Here is an 18,399-nt window from a genome sequence, read left to right as displayed (position 1 = left end):
GGTGGAAGGTTGTTTTTTAGACTCGAGACTTGTGATCAGTGGTGTGCAAAAAGGATTAGTGTTGGGTCCGCTGCTTTTTGTCATTTATATAAATGATTTGGATGTGATTATAGGAGATATGGCTAGTAAGTTTGCAGATGACACCAAAATTGGTGGTCTAGGGGACAGTAAAACAATTGATGCAAATTTTTTTATGTTTCACTGAGTTTCAAAAGCTCTTGACTAAAATTGCAATTCTGAAGCAGTCAGTTTTATACATTTCAAGTGGATTGCATGGGCTTGTCAGGTAATCATAGAAGCCATTTTTGGTCAGTTGTGTCTTCTTAGGAAATATATTTTGTCTATTAAAGTCTCAGGTGTTAAAGTCTCATGCAAGTTGAATATTGACAGTTTATTTTCACAAAGATTGTAATATCTCCCCACCATGAATAAAAGAAGCAAACAATACTTCTCCTTTTTGTTTATGGTGAGCATTCATTACCAGGCCAATATGGAAGAACATTACAAAAATTGGGATGACAATACTCACATGCTCCACATTCACTCTCTTAATCCTAACCCGGCTTCGAAAACAGCTTCAGACTGGCAGACTAATTTGCTGAGCTATGCCACGTTCCCAACTCTAACCCTTCACAGCCCAGTTCCATGATCCATGAACTGGATTCAGGTTTTTTTCTTATGAATTTGATTTCCAAGGGATTAGGTGGTTAGTTGTCCGAGGTTATAGACAATAGACAATAGGTGCTGCAGTCGGCCATTCGGCCCTTCAAGCCAGCACCACCATTCAGTATGATCATGGCTGATCATCCACAATCAGTATCCTGTTGCTGCCTTATCCCCATAACCCTTGATTCCACTACCTTTAACAGCTCTATCCATCTCTTTCTTGAAAGTATCCAGAGTTGGCCTCCCCTGGCTTCTGGGGCAGAGCATTCCATATGTCCACCACTCTCTGGGTGAAGAGGTTTTTCCTCAACTTTGTTCTAAATGGCCTGCCCCATACTTTTAAACTGTGTCGTCTGGTTCTGGACTCGCCCATTAGTGGAAACATGCTTCCTGCCTCCAGAGTGTCCAATCCCTTAATAATCTTATACATCTCAATCAGATCCCCTCTCATTCTTCTAAACTCAAGAATATACAAACCCAATCGCTCCAATATTTCAACATATGATAGTCCCGCCATTCCAGGAATTGACCTCGTGAACCTACGCTGTACTCCCTCAATAGCAAGAATGTCCTTCCTCAAATTTGGACACCAAAACTGCACACAATACTCCAGGTGCAGTCTCATCAGGGCCCTGTACAGCTGCAGAAGGACCTCTTTGCTCCTATACTCAATTCCTCTTGTTATGAAGGCCAGCATGCTATTAGCTTTCTTCACTGCCTGCTGTACCTGCATGCTTGCTTTCACTGACTGATGTACAAGAACACCTAGATCTCGTTGTACTTCCCCTTTACCTAACTTGACTCCATTGAGATAGTAATCTACCTTTCTGTTCTTGCCACCAAAGTCGATAACCACACATATATCCACATTAAACTGCATCTGCCATGCATCCGTCCACTCACCCAGCCTGTCTAAGCCACCCTGTATTATCATAACAATCCTCCTCACATTTCACACTGCCACCCAGCTTTGTGTCATCAGCAAATTTGCTAATATTACTTCTAATGCCTTCGTCTATATCATTAATATATATCGTAAACAGCTGCAGTCCCAGCACCGCATACTTGTGGTACCTTGTACTTCCTGTAAGGTATTTGGAATTGTGCCTTGCACTTTGCTCTCAATAAACTTCACATCAATTGAAGTTTATTTGTTGGATCTACTCATGGGTAGTTATGGGTTTAAGTCATTGGTATGCCCCCAGTGACCTCCACCAGTGTGTTTGCTGTGCAATATGTTCCCTTTCCTTTTCCCTTTATTTTGGTTTTGCCTTCCCTAATTTCACTTCCCCTGGATTGATACTGCCACCAGGTGGATGTTCAGTGACTGCGATAGACCTTTTTGACTCTTTCACTAGGGGAGGCTTCACCCTCCTTTTCCCTGGATTTTTTTTTGCCTTACTTCATGATGACTGCCTAACTCCAACACCTCTAACTTGTTCTGGCGATGCCCTAACCCTTCCCTGGCTTGATTACAGTAAAATCAGGTGACCATTCCTAAGCTACACTAAACATCTCTGGTTTTACTGCCTCCTGCAGCATTTTCAAACCCAGTTGTGTTAATTTGATCAATCTTCCTTTAGCCATTCTAATGCTTCTGAGTTTTGCTGTCCTCTTTAGGCTTTCAAACTTCTCTTGGTTCCCACTTACTGCTGGCTCTCACTGGCTTCCCCAGTCTCTCTGGTTGTCCTTTTCTGTTTGGAGAGTGGATTTTGCGACCAGTCAATTCATTCCCCAATAAAATACCTACTCCTGGTGTCAGCAAGCTTGGAATGACATCAACTGTTGCCAGATCCATAATACATTCACCATCTTAAGTATTTTTTAACCAATGGCACCTCTGTACTCTTTCACTTGAGCCCTTTAAATCAATGTATTGAAATTTATTTTTCTTCCAGGTGGAAAATATTGCATTTTCTCCACCAGCAAGGTCTGTAAGAATCCAATGTTTCAGAGAATGCTGATTCATCCCTCGTTATTTAAAGCAGCAGTCACCGCTCCCTTTTATACAAGCTTTTCCAGCTGGCCTAATCACCTGTCATGCCTGAACAGTCACTGACCATCTTTAAGGCTACAGACACTGGTCTTGCAGCTTGTGTTTTTCAGACATGCCAAAAACAATTATTTTCTTTAACATACTTTTGCAACGAAACACTCTGGGGAAGTTTCCTGCCATCTCTCACCAGATTGACTCCTTTTAATGATTCAGACTGTTCCTCTGCCTGGCTTCTCTTTTCTCTCCAGCTTGTCTCAGGTTCATCTGCCTCATCCTTCTCTCTCTCTCAGGTCTGTGCTAATTCAGAGGCACTAGATTCCCCAAGTTATGGGTCTGCTTGTTAATTCTGTCAACAGTCAGAACTGCTACTTGTCTGGATCCTGCTACCCTCTATTATCTGACATGGGTCCAAATTGGAAAGAATATAAAGTTCTTGAACTCCTTTAGGTAGTTTTTGTCAGTTCACTCAGCGGCTTTCCGTCTTAAATCTCAGCTTAAGCTGTTTTAATTTAAATTCCCTTCCTCTTCCATTCTCCCCTCCTTCGAGTTCAGTCTCTTTTCCGTTTCTCTATCATTCTCATTCTTCCCTTTTTACTTATAATACTAATTCTGATCTTAGCTGCTCCAATTTTATTCTACCTGTTTCACTGTTCTCGGGTTCTAGCTCAAGATATTTTGCCACCCATTTTACAATTTCTATTTTCCTGGGTTTCCAGCAGAATTCCACCTACAGATGCCTAGCTACATTGAGGCAGCCAGCAGCGAAAGCAGGCATCCCAGGGCAGCTGGCGGTGCGAGTGGGAGCAGGCAGCCCAAGGCGGAGGCAAGGGTGGGGTCAGGCCTGGAACAGGGCAAGCAGAGTGTCTGAGAGGAGTGCATGCTCAGCGTGGCTGGCTACGTTGTGGACAGTGGTGATGAACTGTTAACTGTGTTTCTTTGTTTTTCTACTTTTTAGTAAGAAAGGTTGGAATGTTTAACCTTTTAAAACTTCGTTTTCCTTATTTTTTATTTTCTTTGTTTCCTTTACTTTGGACCTAAACTGGGGCCATCGGTCAAGACTTGTAATTTTTTCATTGATTTCATGTGACAACAAACCTAATGCTTAACAAAGTGTGGAGCTGGATGAACACAGCAGGCAAAGCAGCATCTTAGGAGCACAAATGCTGATGTTTCGGGCCTAGACCCTTCATCAGAAAATGTCAGCTTCTATGCTCCTAAGATGCTGCTTTGCCTGCTGTGTTCATCCAGCTCCACAATTTGTCATCTCGGATTCTCCAGCATCTGCAGTTCCCATTATCTCTGATCCCAAACCTAAGGCTTTTACCTTTTCATATATAATCTATTTCATCCTACTCCATAGAAGCACTAACATCAAACAAGGATACCTTTGCATCTTTAATACTAAAGACTCAAGAAAATCTTTTTGCAGTTTTTGTTTAAGAACAGTTTTCAAAGCAACACAATATTTTCACTACTTCATCTTATCAGATAACTGGGAACACCATAGATGGAGCCCCCAAATGTTTAAAGCAGTTGACGAGGGGTGATCAGGTCCCTTTGTTTAAGATCTGTTTGTAAGTCACAATAAATAGTTGTGTTTTTTTTTTTAGAAAGCAGGTGGCTATCACACTTCAATTCAAAGAGTTCACCAGATGGAGAATGAAGGAGAGCCAATTCAGAGGTATTCTCAAATAAAAGGAAGTGAAGTTTTATTCCCTATTAAACCTGAAAAAATAAAGTGCGAAACCTAATATATAGACACAACTTGGAGAGAGGAAGAACTGCAAATGCTAGAGTTAGAATGGAGCTGAAGGAACACAGCATTACCTGAAGAAGGGTCCTGACCTGAAACATCAGCTTTCTTGCTCCTCTGATGCTGCCTGGCCTGCTGTGTTCCTCCAGCTCCACATTGTATTTTCATACACACACAACTTATGAAGCTTAAGAAGAGGGGTGGGAGGAGGATATCTATGTAGACACAAAGGTATAGACTGTTGCAATTTAAATTATTAAAGAGTCCTCAAAGTAAGAAAGTGAAGCTCTCAACAGTTTAGGTGTTCTCCTGTTTCCTTAACAGAGGCAAAGGCTGCAGATAACCTTGAAATTTTGGTAAACAGCAGTGTTCTCTAGTTGCTTCTTCATGGGGTGGATTTGAGAGGGAGAAAACAGTTTTCTGTATTGTTGCTTTATTCCATCCATGTTGCTTTCTCTCTCCTTTATTGCTTAAAGCAAGCTAAAATATGTTTTGTTTGTATACTTCAAGCTGAACATGCTGCCAGTAACGTTTCGCTTCAAATATGTTGTCATGCAAGTTTGGTTAAAACAAGTGATGCAAATTTCTGAATATCTCACTGTTTTCAGTGTCTCTTAATCAATACGGGAAATCTGATGCAGTTGGTTTTGTCCACGTGGGTGGCCTGGATTTGTCAAATGACCACAGCAGCCACTGTAGGACAGTGCTGTCCTTTACTGTAATCATATATTGATTTTCTGCTTTCTACCTTTACATTTAAAACGGTCACATATAGTTCATAGCCTAAGACACTTTTCCATCAGTTCATTTGTCCTCCTGCTATCCAAAGGCGAGGATAACAAACATGTTCATATTACAGCAGTGCAATTTTGGATAATACAAAAGTTTTGCATTTGCAAAATTGCCGAATAGCGTACACATAAAGCCATGTTCTAGTTCATAACTTTTAGCACCGAGCACAAAAAAAGTCAAGTCGGGCCCAAATAACGTAAGGAGACAAAACAAGTAATAGTGTGCAGCTGATAAATTTGAGGTTTAAAAGGCTATAGTCTGAGGTGGAAGGATAACTCAAAATGGAGGATTTAGAATGAGGGAAAGGGAGATAATGGAGGGGAGATGACAGAGCTGAAGAATGGGGAAGTTTGAGGTATAGTTGATAAAACAAGAGTCTCGATTTTAGCAGTTTCAATTTCACCCCTCAACCCCATGCCTTCACAATAATTGTTAATATCTTAGTCACCCATCAGACTCAATATATATACCTTTTCATGCACAAACACTCACATGAACATGATCAGTGGGATCACTGGCTCCGTGAATATAAGCTCAGAAAAGGAATTGGACATCAAGTCGTAGATCATAAACGTGAACTGTATTGTCAGCACAAGGCTGTAGTTTGACGTCTGCAGCATTCCCCAGAGAAGTCAGTTTCAACAGCACAGCGAAGTAGTGGTACAGCAATGTAAACACATGGTCTGTTCAATAACCTGGAATGCAAAGACACATTTCAACAACTGAATTTAAGAGTGTGCACATTAAATAGCAGTAAGGAAATCTACACATTATAATTCCCATCCTCTTCTGTGCATTACAATAGAAGGTTAATGAAGATAGAATCTGAATGACTTGTGCTTCTATTCTCTCCCAAATGTTATTCTTTCAGAGGTCAGCTGACTTAATACAAGCAGGACTCTAGTTTGTATCTAGTAATGTCTTTATCCAATAAGCCATTAATGCAGAGCAGAAGTCTACATGATTCAATTCCAGATCTAATCGTAAAAATATCTAATAAGGATGTGCATTCAAGTGGTCATCAACTTAGTTCACTGGTTATGGTTACAATTTCAACCTTTCTACATTAATCAATCACCTATCCAGTATAATCCGTAACCTTGGATCTAACAGGTATTACGTAAAATCCACAGCTACAAAAATTGTACACACAAGTTGCTATTAACACAAGAGAGAGAGTACAGAGGAGATCACTAGAATGGCCCTGGGGATGTGATGAACAGCGGTTATGTGCCCAGAATGTGGAAGATGGGGTTACTCTCCTAGGAGGGAAGAAGGTGGGAAAGAAGTTGATGTATGTGAGTGAATCTTGAAAGGTTTGATCAAGTATGTAGTTATTTCCTAGCTATATCTTTGGCTGTACGTCTGCATCACTGAGATAACTACAGGTTTCCAGTGTATTCTGTGAACTTGCTACTCATCAGCATTTACACCATGCAAATAGTCTTGCCTTAATAATTATGAAAGATAATGCAAGGAACTAAGTGGCTGTGCATTTATTTTCATTCTTCTCAGACACAACCAAATGAGCATTAAAATTATGAATCCCTTAATAAGTGATTCATTTTATAAAACAAAACAAATGCACATTGACAAACTGTTCTGTCCAGTTTTAGTTGACTTGTACAACATGAATGGTGAGGCCTCTTCTGGAAATACTGTGTCTAGTTCTGGTCAACCAGTTAAGGAAAGGATAATTATTAAGCTGGAGAGGGTTCAGGAGATTTACCAGGAAGTTGCCATGAATGGAGGGGTTGAGTTATAAAGAGAGGCATGATAGGCTGGATTTTCGTTTAACTGAAGTGTAGGAGGTTGAGAGGCAACCTTATAGAAATTTATAAAATAATGTGTGGTATAGATAGGGTTAATGGTAGTTGTTTTTTCCCTAGGGTGGAGGATTTCAAGACTAAGGGGCACATTTTTATAGTGAGAAGAGAGAGATTTAAAAAAAGACATGAGGAACAAATTTTTAACATATCAGATGGTTGACATGTGGAATGAACTTCCTGAGGAAGTGGTGGACATGGGTCCAATTACGACGTTTAAGTAAAAGTATATGAATAGGAAAGGTTTGGAGGGATATGGGCCAGAAGCAGGCAGCGGGGACTAGTTTAGTCTGGGATTCTGTACAGCATAGATGAATTGGACTGAGGGTCTATTTCCAAGCTGTATGTCTCTATGATTTCTACAAAGTGGGGTAGTGAAGAGTTTATCAGTTGGTCCCACTTCATACAAACATGAGACACTGGTGTTGAGCCCAGAGATCAAGAATGCAAAGAGTTAACGTAACAGTTGTCATGCAACATATATGTATGTACACTCTCCAACAGTAGGAGTTAAAGGTAACTGGCTTTTGATATTGCTGGGCTCCCTGACTTCTTCTTGTGCTCCTAAAAGCAGGTAAATAGTGTTCAAACACTGCGTTGGCTGACATTAATTTGGGACCCCAGCCTTATTAAAAAAAAGTTATGTTATTTATACAACACATGCACTTTCTAAGTGTAAAACTGCACTGCATGCTGTGTCACAGATTGCAAGTTAAAAGCAAATGGCTGGGGAAGGTGATGGCCTAGTGGTATTATGGCTGGACCGTTAATCCAGACCTGAGATAACATTCTGGGGACCCAGGTTCAAATCCTGCCATGGCAGATGGTCGAATTTGAATTCAATAAAATATCTGGAATTAAGAATCTAATGCTGACCATAAACCCGTTGTCAATTGTTGGAAAAACCCATCTGGTTCACTAATCCCCTTGCAGGAAGGAAACTGCCATCCTCACCTGGTCTGGCCTACATGTGACTCCAGAGCCACAGCAATGTGGTTGTCTCTGAACTGCCCTCTGGACAATAAATGCTGTCTAGCCAGCGTTGGCCACATCCTGTTAATGAATAAAGGGCCAAAACTAGACTGTGACCCTAAAAATTCCTGAATGCCAGAAACATTCCAATTGTTCGAAAAAATTCTAACACTCTTATTCAAAAAGGGAGGGATGGAGAAAAGTGGGAAAATGCAGACCAGTTAATTTAACTTGTTGTTGGGAAATTGTTAGAATCCATTATTAAGGAAATAACAACAGAACACTTGGAAAGTCAAAATCGAATCCATCACAGTCAGCATGGTTTTAGGAAAGATAAATTATGTTTAGCCAATTTGCTAGAGTTTATTGATGATGTAACATGCAATATGGATAATGGGGATCCCATAGATGTAGTAACTCTGAACTTCCAGAAGGCATCTGATGAGGTTAGGGGTACTTTGAGGTTGGATTGAGGACTGGTGAATCAGCAAACGGTCAGGATAAATTAGCCTTTTTCTGTTTGGCAAGATGTAACTAGTGGGCTGCCACAAGTGTTCAGTCCTCAGACCCCAACTATTTACAATCTGTATTAATAACTTGGATGCAGGGGTAGAATGTACTATAGCCAAATTTGCAGGTGACACTAAAATAAGTGGGAAAATAAGTTGTAATGAAGAAATAAGAATTTATAAGTGGATATAGACAGGTTAGGTAAATGGGCCAAAATTTGGTACATGGACTTAACATGGATAAGTGAGGTTATCCATTTAGTCGGAGGAAATGGAAAGGCAAATTATTATCTGAACAGACAGGAACTCCAGCGTACTTCAGTGCAGAGGAATCTGGGTATCATAGTATATCAATTGCAGAAAACTAGTTGCAGGTACTGCAGGTAAAAGGAATTTTGGCATTATTGCAAAAGTAAAAGAATATAAGTAGGGAAGTGTTGCTGCCAGCATTCAAGACATTTAATAAGACTCTACCTGGTGTATTACATACAGATTTGGTTACTTGAGGAGGTATGTAGTGCATTGGAGGCAGCTCAGCTGAGGTTCACGAGATTGATTCCAGAGATGAGGCATTTGACTTATAAAGATTGAGCTGTTTAGGCCTATATACTCTAGAATTCAGAAAAATGAGGGGAGATCTAATTGAGATCAGAGATGATGGGAACTGCAGATGCTGGAGAATCCAAAATAACAAAGTGTGAAGCTGGATGAACACAGGAGGCCAAGCAGCATCTTAGGAGCACAAAAGCTGACGTTTTGGGCCTAGACCCTTTATGATGAAGGGTCTAGGCCCGAAACGTCAGCTTTTGTGCTCCTAAGATGCTGCTTGGCCTGTATTCATCCAGCTTCACACTTTGTTATCTTGGAGATCTAATTGAGGTCTACAAGATGCTGAAGGGGATTGAGAAAGTACATGTAGAAAGGATGTTTCCTCATGTGGAGTGATTTGGAATGAGAGATCAGAGTTTTTGATTAAGGGGTGGCAAATTTAAAACAAAAATGAGGATTTACTTCTCTCAGACTTTGTAAATCTGTGGAATTCACTACTTCAGAATGTGGTGGATGGTGGGATAGTGAGTACATTTAAAGGAGGAGACAGACTGATTTTCAATTTTGTAATGGATTGAAGTGTTCTGGACAACAGGCAGCAAAACAGACTTGAAGCCAAGATGAGAACATCTATGATCATATCAAATGGTGGAGCAGGCTCAAGGGGCTAAATTGTCTACCCCTGCTTCTACTTCTTACACTGTGTGCCACCTGGACCCTAAACTCTGAAGTTTCGGCCTTAAACCCCACCAGCTTTCTCTTTCTTCTTTTATATGCCCTTAAAACCTAATCATGTCTTTAAACAACCTTTGGTCACCTGTCCTTTATTCGCATATGACTCAGTGACAAATTTTGCTTAATAAGGCTTCTGCAAAGCTCCTTGGAATCCCATAATGAGTTTTCTAATCTCAGCCAAGATGGTAGTGATAACTCTAGATTTCCACATCAGGCAGGTAAAAAGTAAAATCTCAGACATTGTACCCATTCTTTACTGGCACTCGCATCTTTAGCTAAAAGCCACATACACAGACTTCAGACCCTGGCTGCATTAAACCTTACAACCAAGTATCCTACTGATAGTCATGGAGACTCACACAAAGAATGATAATTTGAACAAGGTATCTTTGGATGGTTCACTCCTTAAAAATCTATGGAAATTCTGGACCTGAAGTCAATATATTCTATTTCCCTTCCCCCACCACCACCAACCAGGGTCCTCAAAATTTGAGGACTAGCTACTTTGCCATGCATACTAACATTTATTAAGTGATGCAGAAATATCACAACACACTTTCTGTATTTATAGGCAAATATACTATGTGGACTCACAAAGAAACAGAAATCGAAGAATTGGTCAATATTCACAAATAATAACCCACTTCCCACTAAACTTAAAACCACAAACACACAAGGTGTTACAGAATACGAATGAGTACAAAATAACAAGTATAAATTAGCAAAAATGCTTTTTTTAAACTGACACATGCTTTGTCATCAAAGGCCTCACCCTCAATACACCTACCACAGACTGGTGATACAATGTTTTCCCCATCATATGCAGAGAAAGCTGAAACACTGTATCTCAGATATAAATTTATTGATCATTAGTTTTCTTTATAGTTGAACTGATGTCACTTTTTCACATATATATTAGCTCTTCAGGTTACATAGCCTGAAATAAGAGATTCCACATTAATTGGCAACCAAACCATTTGCCAAACTGATTTAAGATTTCCTCGGTTCTCAGTTAGCCCAGGATTCCTTTGTTGACAGCGTTAAAACTGCAACCCTCTCTCTCATCAACTCAGCTTCTCACAATTCGGCTTTAGCTAAGCACACTTTATTGTTACTCTACAGTTAAAATACAAACAAAAGAAAGAAGAATTGATCTAACTTTAATTCTCTTGGAAAATGTAATAATAGATTATTTAACTACTAAACACATCTCATAAACACACCCTTGGCAAAGGCATATTTAGTAAAACAGATTATCTCACATGCAGTTCTGGCAGCAAGAAGAGAACCCAAGTTTTTAGTTGTAAGAGAGAATGATGTAGCAGGTTCCACAATGAGCCTATCGACAGCAAGCATAGGAGAAAACCAACCTGTAAATTGTGGAGCAGCTCCTCACTTTTCCTTCCATTCTACATACAGAGGCAATATTTCTGATCAGTTATCCCGTCAGTGGATTTTACCAGGCAATTTGGGGATTTCTGGGGATTAATCCCCTATCTACTTTGAGCAATAGCCGAACTGATACCTTGGATTTCATTTCCTATTCAGCCAATAGCTGTTATGAAATAAACTGTTCACAACTTCTGTGCCCAGAAAGCCATCTACTGCCAGGACCCTCAGTTACGTCTTTGTCATCTTCAGACTTCCAAAAGCTGTCCAGTTGGGCACACATCGTTCATTCTCCATCGCCCTCAGGTCACTAAAGCTGTAGTCAGTATCCTCAGCCAGACAAAGTTCAGTTTGTTGGTTTACATTAGTTTCTGATTATCAGAATCACCAATTTAAAACTGTCATCCTGGTTTCAAATCACTTTACATCATCCTTCCCAGCCTCTATAATTGCCTCCAGCCCTATAACTCTCCAAGAATCCAGTGCTTCTACAACTCCAGATTTTTGACAATCTTCCGTGGTCTTCATCCCACTTTTTCTTGAATTATGTATTAGGGGAAAAAAAAATCATTCTAGTTGTTATTCATTTTAGTAATTTCTATTTATTTTCACCTTCCACTACAGTTACTTCCACAAATATAAACAGCATATAAAAAGCAGATTAATGTGATACTTTAATTATGTAGACTCTACTTCTGGGATTAAGAATATCACCTTGTCAGTTCAACTAGGCTTTTCATTCATTCCAGTTGAACACACAAGAAAGAGTCACTTAAATCAGAGTGGATGACTTTATTTTAATGTCAAAGGCCATGTTACACTGCACAATGCAGGCGTACTGTCATTGCAAAGAGCTATTTCTTTACTACTAAAATTATCATCGCTCAAAAGGTAAAGTAACAATTAATGAACACTAATCACTCCTGTATAAAGGAATTGTCAACACTGCCTAAGTAATTGGAGACTATACATCAACTCCACATCTATCAGCAGCTATCCCTCAGTCTGCAAAATGGCACAAATTACATTTATTCTTGTTCAGTTCACTCTTTTTCACACTTCCCTTCAGATTTTCTGTGGGGTTATAGTTTGATTGACACTATTGGCTTTTCAGTAACTTAACCTGATAATTTGTTCACTACATATTACCTAGAAACCATCAACTTTTAAGAAAATCCATCTTGTTCACATAGTAAGAATTGCCAACGCTGGAGTCAGAGATAACACACTGGGGAGCTGGAGGAATACAGCAGGTCAGTCAGCCTCAGAGGAGCAGGAAAGTTGACGTTTCAGGTCAGGACACTTCTTCAGAAGTCAGCTTCCCTGCTCCTCTGATGCTGCTTGGCCTGCTGAGGTCCTCCAACTCCATACTGTGTTATCTCTTGTTCACACATATCCTTTAGGAAAGGAAATCTGCCATCCTTTCCAAGCCTGGCCTACATATGACTCCAGACCAACTGCAATGTCTTTAACTTTAACTGGCCTCCAAAACAGCCAAGCAAGCCACTCAGTTCGCTTCTGCAATTAACAACAAATTCTGGTCCTGACAATGATTCCCACACTTCATGAAAGAATAAACAAAAAAGCACATGCTCTTAGATAGGAGAGTATTTACAGATAGACAAGCATACATACTTTTGCAGGCAAGCCCACACCCCAACAATGACATGCCCATGCACGCTGGTTTGTGATTAGTTGCATGGAAACACAATACATCACAAATGCATGCAGACACATGTGTTGTTGCACAGAAGCAGACGAGCAGATGCAAGTATATTGATAGACTGTGCATCAAACAGGAGTGCAGACCAACTGGAATGCTACAATGTCACCCTAACTCTTTACCATTTCAACTATCCACATAACACAGACCTCAGGTTTCTATAACCTTTAATAATTTCATTTTTACTTTAGCCATCCCAGTAACATTGAGAAAGACTTCCCAGGGTCCTCACAAAGATGCTTAAAGTCTTCAGTTCCCTTTTCCTGGTACATCTTAGAATGGTTACAGAACAGATTCCCCAATCTGTCCATATAATTGAAGTTCCTCATCTCTGAAAAAATGTCATAAATCTTACAGAAATTTACAGCATGGAAGAAAGTCATTCAAATCACTGCATCCAACCAGCTAACAGGTTGCCATTCACACCAATCCCACCTTTCAAATCTTGTTCCACAGCCTTGCAGACCTTGGCACTTTGAGTGCCGATCCAAGTACTTTTTAAATGTTATGAGAAATTTGGCCTTCCTCCTTTTTAGGCAGAATTCCAGAACCCCACTTGCCCAAGTGAAAACAACTTACTCTCTCAACCTCCTAGCTCTATCATAGACTTATTCCCCCATTTAGCAATCCCTCAACAAACAGAAATCCCTGGTATCCACCTTTTTTAACTTCTCCATTTTACATACTTACGATTTCCTCTTAACTAACTTAATTCCAAAGAAATCAAACACAAGCCGCTCCCATAATCTTCAGAGCTAAACTATCCAACCAGGCAAGATCCTCATGTTTCCTCTGATTTTCTCTACTGCAATCACGTCCTTCTTGCAGTGACCAGAACTGCACTGATCCAGTTGTAACCTAATTAAAGTTTTTACAGTCACAGCAAAACCTCCATTACGTTTGATGCTTCTGCTAATTCAAAGCAGGTACCCCATTAGCTTTCTTACCTACCTTGACTACTCATCCAGCTACCTTACTCCCAAGGTCCCTTGTTCTCCCACACTCCTCAGCATCCAACCATTTGTCATGCATTTCCTTGCCTTGTTTGCTTTCCCCAAATGTGTTACCTCATACTTCGCCAAAGAGCTCAATTTTCCATTGTTCTGCCCACATGATTAATTCATTGATATCTTCCTACAGTATATAAGTCATCAAATACACACAAATCTTGTATCTTTACAAACTTCTTAACTATAACCCCTTCATTTAAGTTCCAAATATTGATATATGCCATAAAAACCAAGGGACCTAGCACTGATCCCTGCAGAACTCAATTAGGAAGGTCCTTCCAGCTATTAAGACATAAACATAACCATTGGCTCCCATCCTCCTTACCAAGGGGAGGTGATTGTCTAGTGGTATTATCGATAGACTGTTAAATTCAGAGACCCAGGTAATATTCTGGGGACCCAGGTTTTAATCCCGCCACGGCAGATGGTGGAATTTGAATTCAATAAAAATCTAACAATGACCATGAATCCATTGATGGCGGGGGGGGGGGGGGGGGGGGGGGGGGGAAGAGAGAAGAGAGAGGAACCAACCTGGTTCACTAATGTCTTTTCGGGAAGGAAACTGCCATCCTGACCTGGTCTCTCCTACACGTGACTCCAGACCCACAACAATGTAGTTAACTCTCAACTGCCCTCTGGGCAATCAGAGATGGGTTAATGCTACCTAGCCAGTGACACCCTCATCCCATTAATTCAATGAAGGGGGCAAAAAAAAAGAAATATTCCCACTTAGCCTTGGATCTTGTGGGTGTTTACTTATGAGATCATTCTGCATGCAAGACCTTCTCAAAGCCTTGCCAAATATCCACACAGATCACGTCAATTGCATAATTCTGTTGAACCTCCTCAGAGGATGTCACCACCAGACATAAACTTCTCAACAAATCTGTACTGCTATCTTTATTAATCAATCTATTTTTAAACAAAGATTTATTTTCACCCGCAGAACATTTCCTCAATAATTTTCCCAAGCCAAGGTTAACCTGACTGCAATTACACATTTCAACATTCCCTGCTTTCAAAAATAATGCGTTAGCAGTTTTCTGATCATCCAGAACCACATCCACAATTGGAAAATGATGGTCAGTATTGCAGTTATTTCTTTATGTCAGGCTTCATGTAGGCCTGGGGATTTATTCACTTTCCTCGATGTTAAGCCCCTTAATACCTTTTTCTCAAGATGAGAATTTAATCTATTATTTCACTTCTCTCTCTCACTGTAACATCTGCATTATCCCTCTCATTTGTGAAAATGGATGTGATATTTTCATTTAGAGCCATACCAAAATTCTCTTCACAGAGGTCAGTCTCATGGTTCCCAATAGAGTCTAGTTGTTCTTTAGAATCCTCTTTTTCTATAGGTGAACCTTCAGACTAACAGTAATGCGCTTAAGACCATAAGACATGGGAGCAGAAATTAGGCCATTCAATCATGGTTGATAAGTTTCTCAATCTCCATTCTCCCATTTTCTTCCTGTAACCTTTGATCCCCTTGACAATCAAGAACCTATCACTATCTTAAATATACTCAATGACCTGGTCCACAGCCTTCTCTGGCAATGAATTCCATAGATTCACCACTTTCTGGCTGAAGAAATTTCTCCTCATCCCCGTTCTGAAAGATGTCTACGATTATGCCCTCAGGTCCTCGTCTCTCCTGCTAATGGAAATATCTTCCCAAAGTCCACTCTGTCGAGATTGTTCAGTATTCTGTAACTTTCAGTTAGATCCCCCCCCCACCCTATCTTTCTAAATGCTCTCAACAGACGGGCAACAAACCTGCATACTGTTAAACAGATGTCAGGAAATTCTTCAAAAAGCAATCACTGTCCTGGGATAATTTAAGAAATCATTGGATTGAAGCCTCTGAAATGATCAAATAAAAATGGGTTGAATTGCACTTCTGTTGAATATTAGTTAACATGAAATTTCACACCAGAAACCCCCAAGCCCGAAACGTCAGCTTTTGTGTTCCTGAGATGCTGCTTGGCCTGCTGTGTTCATCCAGCTTCACACTTTGTTATGATGGACCAGGCTTCTCCTTTTCTCCCCTCCGAAATGAAGACATGCCCCAAGGCAGCCCTGACGCTCATTCATTCCCAATTCCGATCCTCACTATCCCAACTGTAATTTGTGGCTTGTGGAAATAAGCAATGTGGTTTAAAATAATTGAAAAATTCCAAAGACCCGGAATAAAAGTCGGCCGCATTATTAATTCTGAATGCGAGGTGGTCGCTCACCCTGTACAAAGCCATCACGCCATCCCAGGCCCCAAACCCGCGGCAGCCCCGACAATTGCTAACGCTGTGGCGGCTTTCATGGAAACCGAGACGCGAAGCATCGAACATGCGCATTCCGTCCGCAGTGACACCTACCGGACTGGAGGAACATCGTTTCAGAGATAATAGGAACTGCAAATCCTGGACAATCCGAGAATAACTAGGTGTGGAGGTGTATGAGCACAGTAACCTTCTGGGTCTAGGCCCGAAACTTCAGCTTTCCTGCTCGGCTGCTGTGTTCATCCAGCGCCTCACCTTGTTATCTATTATTGGAAGAACATCATTAGCCGCTTTTCATCTCCGGTAGAACAGTGACACCTGCCGGACGTAAAAAGCGGAGTTTTCTCTTCGAGTAGCCCTTTGAAAAACAGTAAATTCATGAGATAATCGGAACTGCAGATGCTGGAGAATCTGAGGTGACACGGTGTTGGAGCTGGATGAACACAGCAGGCCGAGCAGGAAAGCTCGACGTTTCGGGCCTAGACCTTTCTGTGTATATTTAAAGTATCTCTTGTCTCAATTTCTATGTTTGGCTCCCGCACCAAATCCCTAGATTGGAATCTGAAACGGCATTGTAAAAAAAGTTTTTTGTGAAATTCAATTCTTTTTGTATCCAGCAGAACGGGTTTGAAACTGAAGAGTCCTGACCTCATTTGGGAAGTAGAACAACTGACAAAGTAGTTGAGGAGTGACTTAGAATCGTAGAAACGCCAGAACACGCACTCGGCCCCAACCCCCGTCAACCCGCTCTCTGTAACCCTATATTCCCCATGTCTCATCCACTTAGCATGCACATCCCCGGACACTGTGGGCAATTTAGAATGGCCAAGCCACCTAACCTGCACAGCTTTGGACTGGGCGGGGGGGAAATCCCACGCAGGAACAGAGAATGTGCAAACTCCGCCTTGCCAGCCTTAAGCAGCTATCACACAAATCAAGGTAAATGTTTTAGTTAAATTTACTTTCACAGTTTATACATCCTGTGAAATTATTTGCAATTGAAAAATTAATCTTCTGTTTAAGAGTTGGTTAGCTTGTACTGCAATTTCGCCTAATGTTTATCAAGAATGTGGAGAATTTAAACATAAAGCGTGAAATATGGAACAAAAGCGGCAAATGATGGAAATACTCAGTATCTCTAGCAGCATCTTGAAGTGAGAAACAGTTTTCAGATAGAAATACTAATAAAAGGTTACGACCTGAAACATCTCTAAACTCTGTATATTTATATACCAGATATCAAATGTACGATTCTTAATTGCCATTTTCTGTTGGTAAGAATCGGTTTGTCAAACGGTCATCGTGGTAGCTTGTGCCAACCTGTGAATGTTCAACATGTTATAATTCCTAGTAATAGTGACAGACAACCTTTAAGAGTTTTTTTTTAATTGCATAAAGGGGTTATGAACGTTTCGATATACGGTTAAAATACAACACATTACAAAATGCAGGGTCTCATTAATTGGTACACCTTACTGGGCAGCGCGTTGGAAATCAAGACGCGATATTCCTGGGGTCATTATAAACGTTCGGCAGCATACATACTAAAATCAGAACGACACAAATGGGATTAGCATAGCCCCCGCTCAAGGAGGACAAACAAATTCGTGAGGTGTCCCATTTATTTGTGGCGCAGCTGTGGCATTCCTTCTGGTGGATCGGGAAGTCCGACCTGCTCCTTTTAGCTCGTCAGGATGTGCTGCTCTTTGATCCTCTTTTATCAGCTAGTTTAAAAAGGCAATAATTCTACTACAAATTTTTGTCTATTCGCTCATTTGATCCTGCCAATCAGATAAAAACCTCTTTACACAGTCTCAGTTTTCCTCAGGTCAGCTAATTTTCTAAGGCAAACTGATGGTATATGTCGTAACACATGTGCTTTGATTTTCTTCATAAACCTTTTGATATGGAACCTTATCAAATACCTTCAGAAATTTCAGGTGCTCTGGTTTCCTGCCACAGTCCAAAGATGTGCAGGCTAGGTAGATCGGCTATGCTAAATTGCCCGTAGTGTTCAGGGGTGTGTGGCCTACTGGGGGATGGCTCTGGGTGGAATACCCCAAGGGGAGGTGTGAACTTGTTGGGCCAAAGGGCCCGTTTCCACACTGGAGGGAATCTAATCTAATCTAATCAAAATCCCAACACTGTCTATAGGCTCCATTTTATTCAGTGCATGTTAGTCTTTCAAATAACTTGTTTA

At 40.6% G+C, this 18,399-nt stretch overlaps 1 protein-coding gene and 1 non-coding gene across 6 annotated transcripts in view; one reads left to right on the top strand and one right to left on the bottom strand.

Annotated features, from left to right (window-relative positions):
* tmem138 (transmembrane protein 138) overlaps positions 1–17,058 on the bottom strand; it is a 30,183-nt gene extending 13,125 nt beyond the window's left edge. The window contains exons 1-2 of one of the 5 annotated variants that reach the window (XM_048545220.2): positions 16,848–17,058; positions 5,700–5,902 (exon numbers count right to left, since the gene is read on the bottom strand). In XM_048545220.2, coding sequence (XP_048401177.1) covers positions 5,700–5,827 — 128 coding nt within the window. In that variant the 5' untranslated portion in view covers positions 5,828–5,902; positions 16,848–17,058. The other 4 variants (XM_048545218.2, XM_048545217.2, XM_059651996.1 and 1 more) reach the window with 4 other exon arrangements.
* A 666-nt stretch (positions 17,059–17,724) lies between these two features.
* Positions 17,725–17,826, top strand: LOC125459580 (U6 spliceosomal RNA). Its single transcript, XR_007249047.1, has one exon. It is a non-coding gene; the product is annotated as a U6 spliceosomal RNA (small nuclear RNA).
* The last annotated feature ends 573 nt before the right edge of the window (positions 17,827–18,399 follow it).

Source organism: Stegostoma tigrinum, chromosome 17 (assembly GCF_030684315.1).
Source record: "Stegostoma tigrinum isolate sSteTig4 chromosome 17, sSteTig4.hap1, whole genome shotgun sequence".
Taxonomy (NCBI): domain Eukaryota; kingdom Metazoa; phylum Chordata; class Chondrichthyes; order Orectolobiformes; family Stegostomatidae; genus Stegostoma; species Stegostoma tigrinum.
This window is presented reverse-complemented; position numbering and strand designations above follow the sequence as displayed.